Source organism: Cupressus sempervirens, chromosome 3, assembly GCF_028749045.1.
Source record: "Cupressus sempervirens isolate cs-2001-9-10 chromosome 3, ASM2874904v1, whole genome shotgun sequence".
Lineage (NCBI taxonomy): Eukaryota > Viridiplantae > Streptophyta > Pinopsida > Cupressales > Cupressaceae > Cupressus > Cupressus sempervirens.
In genome coordinates this window covers 723,390,294-723,404,693 of record NC_143120.1, presented here as the reverse complement: position 1 = coordinate 723,404,693, position 14,400 = coordinate 723,390,294, and the positions used below count along the sequence as shown (strand labels likewise).

At 38.4% G+C, this 14,400-nt stretch overlaps 1 protein-coding gene across 1 annotated transcript in view; it reads left to right on the top strand.

The window, feature by feature from the left end:
* LOC149568812 (zinc finger CCCH domain protein) overlaps positions 1–1,619 on the top strand; it is a 139,053-nt gene extending 137,434 nt beyond the window's left edge. Inside the window, exons 11-12 of the mRNA XM_089821695.1 lie at positions 830–1,154; positions 1,415–1,619. Coding sequence (XP_089677821.1) covers positions 830–1,154; positions 1,415–1,525 — 436 coding nt within the window. The 3' untranslated portion in view covers positions 1,526–1,619. The remainder of the gene's footprint in view (positions 1–829; positions 1,155–1,414) is intronic.
* The last annotated feature ends 12,781 nt before the right edge of the window (positions 1,620–14,400 follow it).

The following is a 14,400-nucleotide window of genomic DNA, read 5'->3' as shown; positions in this document are numbered from 1 at the left end:
CCTTGAAAAATTGACACAGGCATAGATTAAATGATCTATGTCTGAAGGCCTTCCCAAAGCATTATCGGTTCCTTAGAAGCGCTGTTTTACTTCAAAATTCTACAGGAATGCTGTGTAACCACAGGGAAGATTAGTTCACCATTCAGAAAAATACCGCATTTTCATGGATTTTAAGTGGTCATGATGAGTGCTGAATCTGACAGAGCTTTTAAACAGAACTCCAGTTTTGAAAACCTTTACGGAGAAAGATTACCTTTGCCTTCTGCTTCTATAGAGTATCTGCTAATGCCAAAATCTCCTTATATTCCATTCCTCTGACCTCCTTGAAGTATTTACCCCCTTCTAGCATTTTATCTACTGCAGTGCTTTCAAATTTTCAATTGAGACCCTAAATATTTTTAAGTTCTGTGCATCTTTTTCTTCGTCTGTGGCAAACCATCCCAGAAGTATTCGATTTACTTATGAACCAGTGGAGTCTTTATTCTCAAGGTCCCACTTAGAAAAGCAAGCAGCATTCATGAAGCATAAAGATAATGGCCATGGCTGCAAGGCTGCCTTCTCCTGCCTATGGAAATTTTGGGGCTTCGCCTTAGGAGATTGTTCCTACTCATCCCTGTCTAGAGAAAAATGTCTTCTTCATGTTTGAACTTGTAGGCTTATTATTAAATCATATCGTTGCAGCAGTCTAAGTGCGTCTCGAGGAGTAACAATAATTATTTAATTTTTGGTGGCTTTCTTTTTTTTTCAATCTCTCCATATCATGTAGTCTGGAATATCTAAAATTGTGTTTTATGGTTGACCTGATATTTAGAGTTTCTCTCTTCTATAGATATGAGCTTTCATATGATGGTGACAAGGCTCTTTGCAATGGTTCCTTTGGGTCCACTACAGCTACATCAGTCCCTTTGCAGGCAGTGAATGCTTCTGATCGAGGAATAGATAAGGCAGTTATGACTGAGAGTGAGAAACATCATACTCATGGTGTTCATTCTCAGAATGGAGATAAGAGCCAAAGTCGTGGAAACCATGATGCAGAAAAAGCACAGGGTGTGGTAGAGAACTTTGATAGGTTTAAGTGGGCTCGTTGCAAGCAGCCATTGCCTCAGAAAGTCATGTGTGCTATTGGAATACCCTTGCCTCCTGAATATGTTGAGGTGATACTCCAATTTTAGGTCCCTCCTCTTTTTAGGTGTCGAGTTGTCTGTCAATGGTGTTGCAATTGTACTTCTTTCATTAGTTAGTGGGAGTTATTCAAACTATGCTATAGAATTACAAAATTCAGCTTTCCAGGTTTAAATTCTTAGTGAATTCAAATTGAAACAGGTGCTCTTTGTTGAATGTCATGACAATGGGTCAATTATCTTAAGTTATAGTGGTTGTAGAGACTATGACAAATAATTCTTGTTCAATGCAGGTCTTGGAAGAAAATTTAGATTGGGAAGAAACCCAATGGTCTCAAACAGGTGTTTGGGTTCGTGGTAAAGAATATCCTCTTGCACGGGCACATTTTGTATCTTCAATGTAACCTTGTGTAGATGGCAGGTTATATTTGTGGGTGCAATATCTGTATAAATGTTGTCTGAAGGAGCAATGTGAATTAAATCGTAATGGCTTTATCATGAGGCTTGCTAGACTGTGGTCATTCTTCCAATGGGTATATAAATCCAACTTGAAACAGCATTTATGTTCTTAATTAACAATTCTCTACCATGTAATTCTGCAGTCAAACATATTGCCTAATTCAGATTTGATCAAGGAAAGATATACATCTCTCACGAGATACTATTTAAAACTGTTCCTAAGTGTGACATGTGGGACTAAATGAGACTTCAGAGCACAATTTTCTAAGGATATTTTACAATCACACTTTTTGCATATTGAGTTCTTACAATATAACACGATAAGATTCATATGCAATGTTACATTGTGCAGGTTGGTTGTAATGCCTATCAAGTGCTTTTAACTTATTAGCATGAATTTTCTACAGACTGCAAACAAATATTGGGAAAAGTATATGTTTCAGGAAGGAGGAAAGCTGCTACTGTTTCACACATCATGAAATGTATGCTGCTTTGTTATTTGACATCTTAATCTAACTGGTTATGCTGCTTTGATAGGTATCCAGCTATTTGTGGGTCCTAACTTCTTACCTGTATATTTTTATTAATCTCAGTACAAGTGTCATAGTGATTCTAGCCTTGTCCATATGATTGTGTATCAACAGCTGAACTAGTTATGTACATGATACAATCTCCAGTCCGAGTTAAGGTTTCATCTGCCAGTTTGCATTGAGATTCACTTGACATTTGCACGTGTATTAAACCTGCCCAACTATTATCATGGAATCCATGCATTGCACCTTGAGAAAGGGGAATGATAGCCCATCTGATTAGCTATCAGTAATAATAGTACCCTGGGCCATATAGTCCAAAGGCTGTTCACAATTGCATTAATTTATCAATATTTAGAATCTTGTTTTCGTTTGAAGTAGAATTTGTGGCTTGTCCGAGCTACCTGGTCCACTTGTTATTACATATTTTTGTTAGTGCATGCCTATAACTGGGTACTAGTCTTTCATTTGAACAAATCGGCAATAGTGGTGCAGTTGGACACTGGCAGCAGAAATATTTGGACTTGCTATTGATATTAATCTTGCAGATTTAAATTTTTCTGTTTTTTCTTATTGCAAAAAGAGGGGTAAAAATTTATTAAGACAGAAAGGAATACAACAAGGAGAGCTCAACAAGGAGCTCGATCCTAAGCAACAAGATCATCAAATTCTTGCACCATCTCAAAGGACAGTTGCCCCCTATCCCTAATATTTCAACCCGGATCATGACTAGAAGCCCATTTGGCTAAACAATCAACAGTTCTATTCCATTCACGAGGAATATACATGAACCTAATGAACTGAAAAGAGGAAGAGAAGAAAATAATCTGCTTAACAACAGTGGCCAGCTGCCAACTAACATCCTCAAGCTCTTGCGAAGAAAGCATGTTCACCACCACCTGGGAATCAGACTCACAAATAATCTTACTCCACCCCCGCAAGCAACACTGTTCCACAGCATATAAAATAGCCTGAGCTTCCATGAGATTGTTAGTATAATCACTCTTATGAACTGAGAAGAAAAATTTAACATCCCCAGAACTACAACGAGCCACTCCGCCAATACCGGTTGGACCAGGATTCCCACGGGAAGAACCATCAGTGTTAATTTTCAGAACTCCACAGGGAGGAGGAGTCTAGTGTCCATCCCGGTTAACCCGACCCTTCCTCTGATGGTGAAGCTGCCTGGACATAGAAGGAAACCTATGAGCTGCAACCCCATCTTGCAGATGAAAATTGAGGCGATTATAGATAGCAAGATCAACCGGATCCATACCCCCATCAAGTTCACACTTCCGAAGAATAGTTTCCTGAAGAGAATGTGATATTTTTCACCAAAGATGCAAAACACCAAGCCGAACATCTTGGAATATGCGACGATTCCTCTCCAACCAGATATGCCAAAGCATGAAAGATGGGCCAGCAATCCAAGCAGCATGGAGAGAAGAAGACTTGGAGGGAGCACTACCCAAGCGGGCCCAGAACTCAGGCAAAGAGGAAGCATGCCGACAAGAGCAACCCCAAGCGCTCCACCAAAGGTGCCATATCTGAGTAGAATAGGAGCAATGGAAGAACAGATGGGAGACAGACTCCTCGCCATTACCACACAAAACACAATAAGAGGGGCCCTGAAATTCACGTTTGCAAAGATTATCCCAGGTAAGACAACGGTTGTGAGCCACTAGCCACATGAAAAAATTGTACTTGGACCAAGAAACTTTATTCCAAACTTGCTTCCACCAAGGGACCTCAGCATCCCCAAATAATTGTCTAGTTATCTTCTGATACCCAGCAGAGACATGATATTTACCAGACAAGGTACTGCCCCAAGCCAAAACATTTGGACCAAGCAAAGAAGAACACTCTCTAGAGGCCAGAATTTGAGAAAGCTCCTGACGATCCATGTCTGTACCTCCAGGTGGCCAATCAGAGGAATGGTTCCATCTGTAACCAACAACAGGTCCCAATTGATAAGGAGTCTTGTAATGAGCCACTTTATCCCATCCAGCGGCAAGAAAAGAGTCACAAAGAGGTTGAAGATGAGGGTATATGGATAAAATGGAAGGGAATCCATCCCAAGCATCAGACCAAAACAAAGCATGAGAACCTCCTTTGCATATCCAAAACATACCCCTCTTCACCAACATCGCACCTGTCTTCAAAGTATGCCAAACCATTGAGCCACGACCTTCAAGAGGAAGTGCAGAAACATAGCAAGGATCAACACCATGAAAATATTTATGAGTGATAATACGAGCCCAAAGTTGATGTTGTCCAGAGCACCATCGCCAATAAAGTTTAGCAGCCAAAGCTTGACTACTCAATAGAGCAGATCGAAGACCAAGACTACCCTCCTTTTTAGGCCTACAAACAGTTGCCCAATTAACCAAGCTCCATTTAGTACTACGCAAATTACCACTCCAAAGGAATTGTCGAGAAAGAGCATCAAACTCCTTGAGAAAGTAAATAGGTGCAGCATGAACCATGCTTCTATAAGTAGGAAGAGCTTGGATAACAGCTTGAAAAAGAGTAACCCAGGCAGCAGTAGAAAGCCATCTATGAGTCCAATGATTTACCTTATCCTGAAGCTTGGTAATCAAATTTTGCCAGAAGAGACGTGGCTGCTTGGAAACAACAATAGGAATGCCAAGATAAGTCAAAGAAAGTGAACCTATCTGAAACCGTAGGATACCAACAATCCTGTGCTGAATAGAATCAGGAGTGTTAAAAAAGTAAATGAAAGATTTGTGCTCATTAACTTTCTGGCCTGAAGCTGCCAAATAAACGTCCAAAGCATGTCGAAAGGCTTCAACTTCCTTGATCCTAGCAAGACCGACAAGAGCAGAATCATCAACAAATTGAAGATGGGAAAGAGAAGGTAAGCTATTACCCCACCGCCAGCCTTGAATAGAATTCTGGGACACCTAATGCTTAATGAATCTGCCCAAGCCTTCAGCCATGATGATGAATAGATATGGGGAGAGGGGGTCACCCTGGCAGAGGCCTCTAGAAGCACCAAATAGTTGTGAAGGTTGACCATTAATAAGAACAGAAAAAGAGGCAGAAGTAAGACAACTCATAATCCAACTCACCCAGTTAGAGCTAAATCCAAAAGAAAGAAGAATACTCCTTAGGAAGCTCCATTTAACTCTATCGTAGGCCTTAGCCATATCCAGCTTAACAAACATGGCTCTCTCCCTTGAAGTAGCCATAGAGTGAATAGCCTCAGTAGCAATAACCACCCCATTCAAAATTTGTCTGTCAGCAACAAAACCACCTTGTTCTTATGAGATAATAATGGGAAGCCACCTTTTCAGTCTCTCAGCAATCAGCTTAGTAATAACTTGGTAAACCACATTACATAAGGCAATTGGTCTAAAAAACTTCAATTGAGTAGCACCCTCTCTCTTAGGAATAAGAGTCAAGAATGTAGAGTTCAAAGCTTGAAGCATCTGCTTGCTAGCATAGGATTCTTTAACCACCTCCAACAAATCATGATTAATGATGTCCCAAAATTCCTGAAAGAATTCAACTGGAAAGCCATCAGGACCAGGAGCCTTCCCCTTAGGCATGCCAAAGACCACCTCCTCCAGCTCTTCCAAAGAGAGGACGCATGAGATAATCATTCATTTCCTGAGTGATAAGGGAAGGAATATAGGACAAAATAATATTTTCTTCATTATCAGGAGGAGGAGAGTCCTCAGAGAAGAGGGTAGAGAAGTACGAAATAGCCTCCTGGAACAAAGCTGGCAAGGAATTCAGTTGGATACCTTGAGAATTAACCAAAGAAGAGATAGTGCTTTGATTCCAGCGAGATTGCACTGTTTTATGGAAAAAGGCAGTGTTTCGATCACCTCCCTGGAGCCAATCAACTCGAGCCTTTTGCTTCCAAAAAATTTCCTCTCGAAGTTCCCATTCTTCTAGAGCTCTAGAAGCAAGGGATTTAGCCTGGCAAAGATCCTCTGAGAAACCTCGATCTCTAATCTCCCTTGTGATGACATCAAGATTTTCTTGAGCAAGCCTCTTCATAAAGTGAAAGTTCCCAAAGCATCCTCTATTCCATATCTTGAGCTGCCTTTTAACATATTGAAGCCTTTTAGAAAATGAGAACATTGCAGTACCATATGCAGGAGCACCATCTTTCCACCAACAAAAAACAAAATCATGAAGAGAGGAGTCACGAAGCCACATCAACTGGAACTTAAAAGGAGGATGCTTCGGAACATAAGCCCCTATAGCAGAAAATTTGATTGGCCAATGATCTGAACCCCTCCAATCAAAGATTTCTGAAGAGATAGTAAGGGTGCCACTAAGCCAGAAGCAAGAAACAAGAAATCTATCCAGACGTTCTGAGATAGCAGCAACACCAGTCTTGCGATTATTCCAGGTATAGAGGCCATTAGAAGGCTTAACATCAGAGAGATGCAAAAGAGATATGTGTTGCCGAAGAAGAGCAGAAGAAGGCCCCAATCTAGCCAAACCACCATGCTTCTCTTCCAGACTTAAAACTGAATTGAAGTCCCCTGCTAACACCCAAGGATGATAAGGATGACAATTTCTAACATATTGAATATGTTCCCAAAGTTCCTCCTTTCCCACAAGATCAACAGGTGCATACACATTAGTAACCATGATTACCTCTCCTGAGGCTAGAGCAGAAGCTACCATAGAGAGAGCTGAGCGAGAAGACATCCAGCCAAGAGGAGAAATTTTTTGAGGATCCCAAAATATAGCTAAACCACCGGCACTGCCTGTTGCCCCAACACACTGGCATTGGCCACGAGACCAAATACTAGAGGCATGTTGGACCATAGACTCCACAGAGAGCTTAGTCTCTTGGATACAAAAAACATCAGGACTATGATCAACCACCAAGTTATGAATAGCTTTTTGTCTAGGGATGCTATTCAACCCCCTTACATTCCATGAGAGAATAATCATCATTGGGTAGAATTGAGAAAATGAGAATCCAAAGGTTTCACTGAATCAGACTCAATCAATATATCTCCTGTGAGTTTAATCTTCTCTTGGTCTGTTTTGCGCCCACTCCTTAGAGGGGGAGTAGAAGAAGCCCGCTTAAAGGGTCGAGGCAGCAACCCCAAGGGGAGAGGAGATCCCTTGCCCTTACCTGATGGTAGCACATCCTTAACCAAGTCAGCCAAAACAACATCATTATCTTCCAACACTGCAGGAGTCACCAGAGCCTTTGTCACAGGAGCTACAGGAACCTCACAGTTCTGATATACTACAACTTGAGATGCCCCACAAGCATCATTAGGAACAGATCTCTCATCTGGGTAAACTGGATCAGAAGAGATAGGAGGAGGAATACCCTCCTCTAGAACCATACTATCCAGCACCTCAAAGCGGTTAAAACTTGAATCAGATAATCTTTCTTTCAAAGGCCTCTTTTGACCACGTCCCTTAGCTCGAGGGCAAACAGGGGTAAATCCATCCTTATCCTGCATTTGAGCCTTACCCTTACCTGTAGCATCTTGTGGATTCATCCCCTTGGTAGTATTAACCATTTGAGATTGTCCTTTCCCTGTAGTATCTGCCAAACCACCAGCATTGCCAGCTGTAGAACGATCCACTCCTTTGAAACTCGAGTTACGGGGGCACTGCTGCAGTAAATGACCATACTCATGACAAATCCGGCAACGGAAAGGGAGGGATTCATAATCTAACTGCTGCACCCAAGAAGAATCCCCCAGACAAATTTTCAAAGAATCTGGTAATGGGTTATTCAAATTAATTTCAACACAAATTCTAGCATAAGAAATAACCTTTTTATCGAGGGATTGATGTGCGATCGCAGCCAGCTTCCCCAACAAAGCAGCAATTTGTCGAAGGATGTCTTCACGCCAAAATTCCAAGGGAAGATGAGGCAAGCGAACCGAAACTGGCACTGTTGAAAGGAGATCCTCAACAGAATTAAAACCTGAATGCCAAGGTTTGACAAATAACCCATGGTTGTAGAAATAAGGGCCTCCTTCAAAAACACGATCATGATCAGACATGCAAGAGAATACAACAAAAAAATAACTATTCCCTGCCAACATAATCTCCATATCGCCTTCCACTTGCCAAGAGCGGCGGATCCATGCCTCAAGAGCGGATAGGGAAATCCGGATTCCAAGAAATTTGCATATCAAAGCATGCTTGGTCCAATAATCAATGTCCTCCATTACAGCTGTTGGAGGAATAACCAGAACAGGGCGATCATGGCTACGCAGAAAACAACCATCAACTTTTTTCAGCTTGGAGCTCTCCCCTGAATAAAACGATTCAGATCGCATTGCATGCATAGTTGGAGAAGAACCATCTGTTCTCACCAACGGAGAAGAAATCCCAGGCCCTGCCATGCAAACAATAAAACCCCAATCCAAAATTGACTGCCTCCTGTTTTTTCTTATTGTTTTGCGTTAGTTTTCCAAGTTTCTTTTCACTTTTCTGTTTGAAAATAGATACTGCGGCCAATAAAAATTGAAATCCTGATCTTCAGTTGGCAATTTTGATTTTACGATATTTACACGACATTTCTTTTTAGTCTGGGGTTGAGATAATCTGTTTTTGTAAGTATTCTTACTAGCCTTGCAAAGAAAGGAAGACAACTGATAAATTTTGACAAAAATGTGACCATTTGATTTCTACACAATACTTAAGATTGTCAAGATGTTAAAGTGGCGCACTCTTCTGTTATAACTCTGAATTCTACCCTATTGTCAAAACAAGTGTCTTTTAGCTTTATCTTCTGTTTATATTTTTATGATTGCGGTGACTGTCCAATATACTTGAAGGGAAATTAGGGCATCTCTAATAGCCATCTGAGATCATATGCACATTCTCTATCTTATGATTTCTTTAACTTCCAACAAATTAATATAATTACATACTACTATGCTACAAAAAGTGGAAGCAAGCATAATTGAATACCCACATTTAAAACCTTACAAGTGATCGCAAATTACAGATATAAGAAATTTTAGTTGCATATTACTGTATGCACCCAAAAATGGTCGCCTAGACTATGGGCCCCCATTATTCAATTTATCAATTTATCAATTTTTCTGAATCAATGGTTTGTAATATTTTATTAAATCAATTCAAATCAATTTCCTTGATCAAATTCGATTTATTTCATTTCTAAGATTGATCATCTTATTCCAAGTCTTATTTAATTAAAAGAAAATCTTCTCTTTTAATTAAATAAAATAAAATCCCCATTTAATTAAAAGAAAACCTCTCTTTTAATTAAACAGTTCATCCACATTTAATTAATTAAGAGAAAAACCTCTCTTTTAATTTAATTAAATATCTTCTATTTAATTAAAAAGAACTTGCTCCCTTTTAATTAAATAAAAATCCCACTTAAATATCTCTTTTGATGAAAAAAAGGAAATAAAATAAATTCTTTTTATTTAATTTCTCTACACTTAAAAATGTGATCTAAGTGAGATTTATCTTTCCACTTTCTCCTCAACCACTCCTCTTTTCTAATTGGTGGAATCTTGTCTCACATGGATCACCACTTTCTTCTCAACCACTCCTCTTTTCTCATTGGTGGAATTTTGTCTCACATGGATCAAGCTCTATTATCCCATATTGGTTGTGAGAAGCCTCTCACCTCCATAATTTCCTTTATAAGGGAGAGCCCTCTCCTCATTTTAGACACCCATGATTATGCTATCGTTATGCTGCAGGTTTGAAGACTAATTTTTGAAGGAGTTTGAATACAAAAGCTTTTGTGGAGAACTTCTATTTTCTTGTCTCTTTCTCTCTTGCACCCATCATGGGCTTTTAGCTTAGATCTTGCATTTATAGATTAAATTTTGCTTCCATAGATTAGATCTTATTTTCATGCATATTTGAAGATCATGGAGGCTAGCATTCTTGCTTTTCCTTTTTGAATCTCTCATCTCATGGTGTACTTGCATGGGCACAAAAATAGGTCAAACTAAGGGCCTCCATTGCAAACCTTTGCACTCTATGGGTAGAGAGCTATGGATCGATTTGTGAGGGCTCATTCTTGAGTTTTCTTACATGTAATGATTCATAGAAGTGTGGCAACATTTTAGCACACAATTACAAGATGCAGATTTAGTATGAGACAAACCAAAATACACAGATATACATGGGCAAAACCCTTCTAGATAAAAAAAATCCCAACCTAAAGTATTGAACTAATGTATTATTCAGCAACAAGTTGCAATGTACTTTCAGGTTCTAGGCCTTCATTTATCTTTTCACATATTGGAAATCAGAAAAGACACCAACATATATAGCTAACACAAGAGAAAGGCGATCATGGTTTCCAAAATCATCTTCAACAGAGGAGAGGTAAGTTGTACCATGATGTAAGAATTGGCCAATTCTATGACGCGATGCTCCTAGCAACTTTCAAGGTAACACTACCTGACTCTATAATGGTCATTTTCTAAATGCAATATAATCACAACATAAAATTTACCATGACAAAAAATACAGTTTCCTTAACTCACTACTTGTCAAGAGTTGACTCCACCATTAATGTCATTTGGTAAAATATAACTCCAATTTACAAGAGAAATTGGCAATCAAGACTCTTTAGTGAACACAGGAATTTGTCAAATCAATTTCCAGAAATATATGACAATATCTTCCTATACTTGAAGCATCTTCCAAATGGGTGCCAACATCCTAGAAAATAAGAAATTTGTCATCTCATCATGTAGGATGCCACCTCACCCATCTCACTAAGTGAGTGACAACTTAGAAGGTTAGTATTTTAAGAAAAATCAACTAATGAAATAATTCAAAATGTTAGGACTCCAAGTTGAGACACCTTAATCCCAAGATTCACCCACTTTTTGAGGACTTGTCATGAGTCTACAATAACCTCTAAGGGGCTAAAATGATGAAGCCATATCACAACCATCTATGAAGCTACACAAATTTCAACACATTCTATTATGCTTCATCTAGACACGTCCAAACAACTCAAGCATAAGATTGTAGTGATAACAAAGGCTACAAAATACTGCCACCACTCCACTATGCTTATGAGCTATTCAAGAGCATCAACAATATAAACTTCCGAGCCCAACAAAACTGTGAAGTAATCCTCTACAAAATACGATAAAACACCATATGAAAAATACCTTAACCAAAGGCTCCAATCCAACTGATAAAGCCACATGATTGAAAATAGCATTCCCAATATATGCTAACCCATACAATCATCCATACCTCAAAAATATCCAACATCAACAAATGCATGCCACCAACATAACCAAACCATAAATTGTAACCTCAAGCTCCATGCATAAACAAGTCAATGGAAGAATAAACACATACACAAACTCTCACTGTTTGGGCAATGTCGAATTTGCAAGATCAAAGATATATTATTTTCCAATAACAACACATAGAAAGTGTAACCATGTAGTACCAAGGACCATCCACAAAGATATGCAAATTCTACAACAAGAATGTTTCAAGAAACATCTCTCGCAACTAATCTGCACAACTATCCATGTTCTCTACATCCAACAAAGAACAAAGATAGAGGAACAACCATGTCATCACAAAAAAAGAAAAAATAAAAAAGTACAAGTGATAAAATATGACCATCAAAAGTGTGATCATTGTAGTTCGACCTAAGATCTCAAAAAAAATGTCAAGGAAATTTGAACATCCAAGAAGATAACCAATACTAAAGAGAGAACTTGCAAATCATTAGCAAGTACCATGTTCTACAAACAACTCTAAATGCTAGTTGTGCCAAGTCTAATCCCCTTCGCAACCCCAAAGAGGATAGCCATAGCAACATCTAAAATCATTCAACCTCAAGAGATCAAACATAACATAATCTCATGAATCTACATAGATGTAAGTCTCTCAAAGGACATTAAACTACTTCATTTCCATTTTAGTAAATCAACCCACTACAATCTCCTAGTATCATCATATATAAAAATACACTTCAAAGTAATAACCACCCTCTCCATATTTCACAATGAATCCTCCAAACCCATCTGACCATAGCTAAAGATCCATGAATATGAAGGAAAGCCATAAAGCACTTGAAAGAAAATGGATGATACATCTCAAGTGATAAATTGCCAAATAGACCACGAGTAGGGAGTAAGAATCCTCTTGCAAGTCATCGTGACTTATCCAAGAATGATCTCCTCATAGGTCTTTTTTGAATTCATGTCCAACCAAGGTGTAAGATCCTAAAGCTTTTTGCTAAATCTCATCTAGAGTTATCCACTTCAAGAACATCTCCTATCTCAAGAGAACTCTAGCCTCACCTAAGTCTCCACGTATCCAAGAGCACCAACAAAAGATCAATTCATGCTAACCTCCAAATGCATCTTTGAACTCTCATGAAGTTTCTTAGGTAGTAGACCAATGCACCGAATACAAAGAGAACTCGCCAAACCACTATCAAGGCTCTAATCAAGTGAATTAGGAATCCATCATGACATCATGATCTAAACACCCCCTCCTAGGATATCACAAGCTCCAAGTGAACAAACCATGGTCCCAAGACAAATGTATTATGCCAAAACTCTAATGCATAATCAAGAGGGAATTGTGATGTAAAAGTTGCCATGATAACATATTAAATGAAAGCATAATCCATACCTCAAAAAAAGACCCCTTGAATTCTGGAGATGCCGACATCTTCAATCACATGAATATACCATCTCCAACTAGTGAACCAACAAATCTAAAAGACCCTTTTGTAGCAACATGCTCTAAGACATCCTTTAACATCTATAACACTAAAGCAGATCATCCATCACAACCTGATAAATATATAGTCATTACTAAAGCCCCCACTTTAACCGTGATACTGAATTCTCCAATTATATGACACACCATCCTCTAATTTGAAAATCTTCTAGGGCCATGTAAAATACCAATATTTCCAAACTAAGGAAATATACCATAATATAGGATCCCATAATAGACTATCTAACTATTCACTTATCATCCATCCTCTCATCCCAAAGCAACTACACCAATGCACAAGTGATCATGACAAGGCCAAGTAAACAATTTGCATCAACATAGAATCAAATCTAGTGGATATAGAAAGTCCACATTTAAGCTATCCCACTATAATTGAATAGGTGATCAACCCACATAATTGTATAGCTCGTAAATCTAATCATTATAACAAATATATCCATTATCACATAAATGACATTCAAAAATTAGATCTCAAAGAGAAAAAAATATGTTGACAATATGACTGAAGCACCTGATTGAACACAAATCCAATTTTTCAATTATGTCCACATCGAGCATTATAGTCGAAGAATCCAAAAAGCATCACCACAAAAATGTTAGTGATTGATTGCATACCAACATCCCCATGTAGAGAAATAATCACACCTGCTCTCATTATGCATTAAGCATATATGCAAAATTACAACTATCTCATCTAGTAACACCTCAAGGAAGTAGGGTCTAAAAGACAACTCTTTAGTAGATCCACAAATAACAAGTTTTTTCTTGAACCTACAAAAATTGAAAAATCATCATGTTCAAGAACACCAATGTACATCCATAACTACTTTTCATTTGGAAGACTCAAAAAGATGAAAAATGAACCATAACAATAGATTGCCATAGATGAGCATCGCTATAGATTTTGAAGGAAAATCTATAAACCCCTTAGATTCAAAGAACATGAATATAAGCCATGCAAGTATGCACATTGAAGAGGAAAAAATAGTGCAAGAACTCGAGACCCGCTTGTAGACCTCCACAACCACTACTAGCACATGCATCTAAGAGAGAAAGAGAGGTTGTCTGAATCATCCAATGATCAACCCCATAGCCTCTATGCATTCAAGATAACAAATAAAATCCCTTCTAAGATCCATGCATCATGAATTATTACCTGACAATTAGGAGATCCAGATCAATGGCCAACTCCATTTTTTCTATGCACCATCCTTCAAAAAATGTCTGTTGTCTCCTAAAATATTAAATCAACTACAAGACTTTCACTCATAAAATGATTCACTATTAGCCAATTCCTTCAAGCTCTCAAAGTTAAGAAATCTTAACAATAAAAATGCTTAGAAATAGTAATATTGTGAATCCTCTCATGCAAATGTCATGGAACTTTGTTACTAATTGAAGGGAAATGAGGGAATCCTACATTTGAGATCACTATGCACATCATGTATCCAAGATTTCTTCACTTGCAAAAAACTAATACAAGTACATATTACTGTGTGATTAAGAGCGAAAATAAACATAGTTAATTTCCCACAATTAAAACCTTA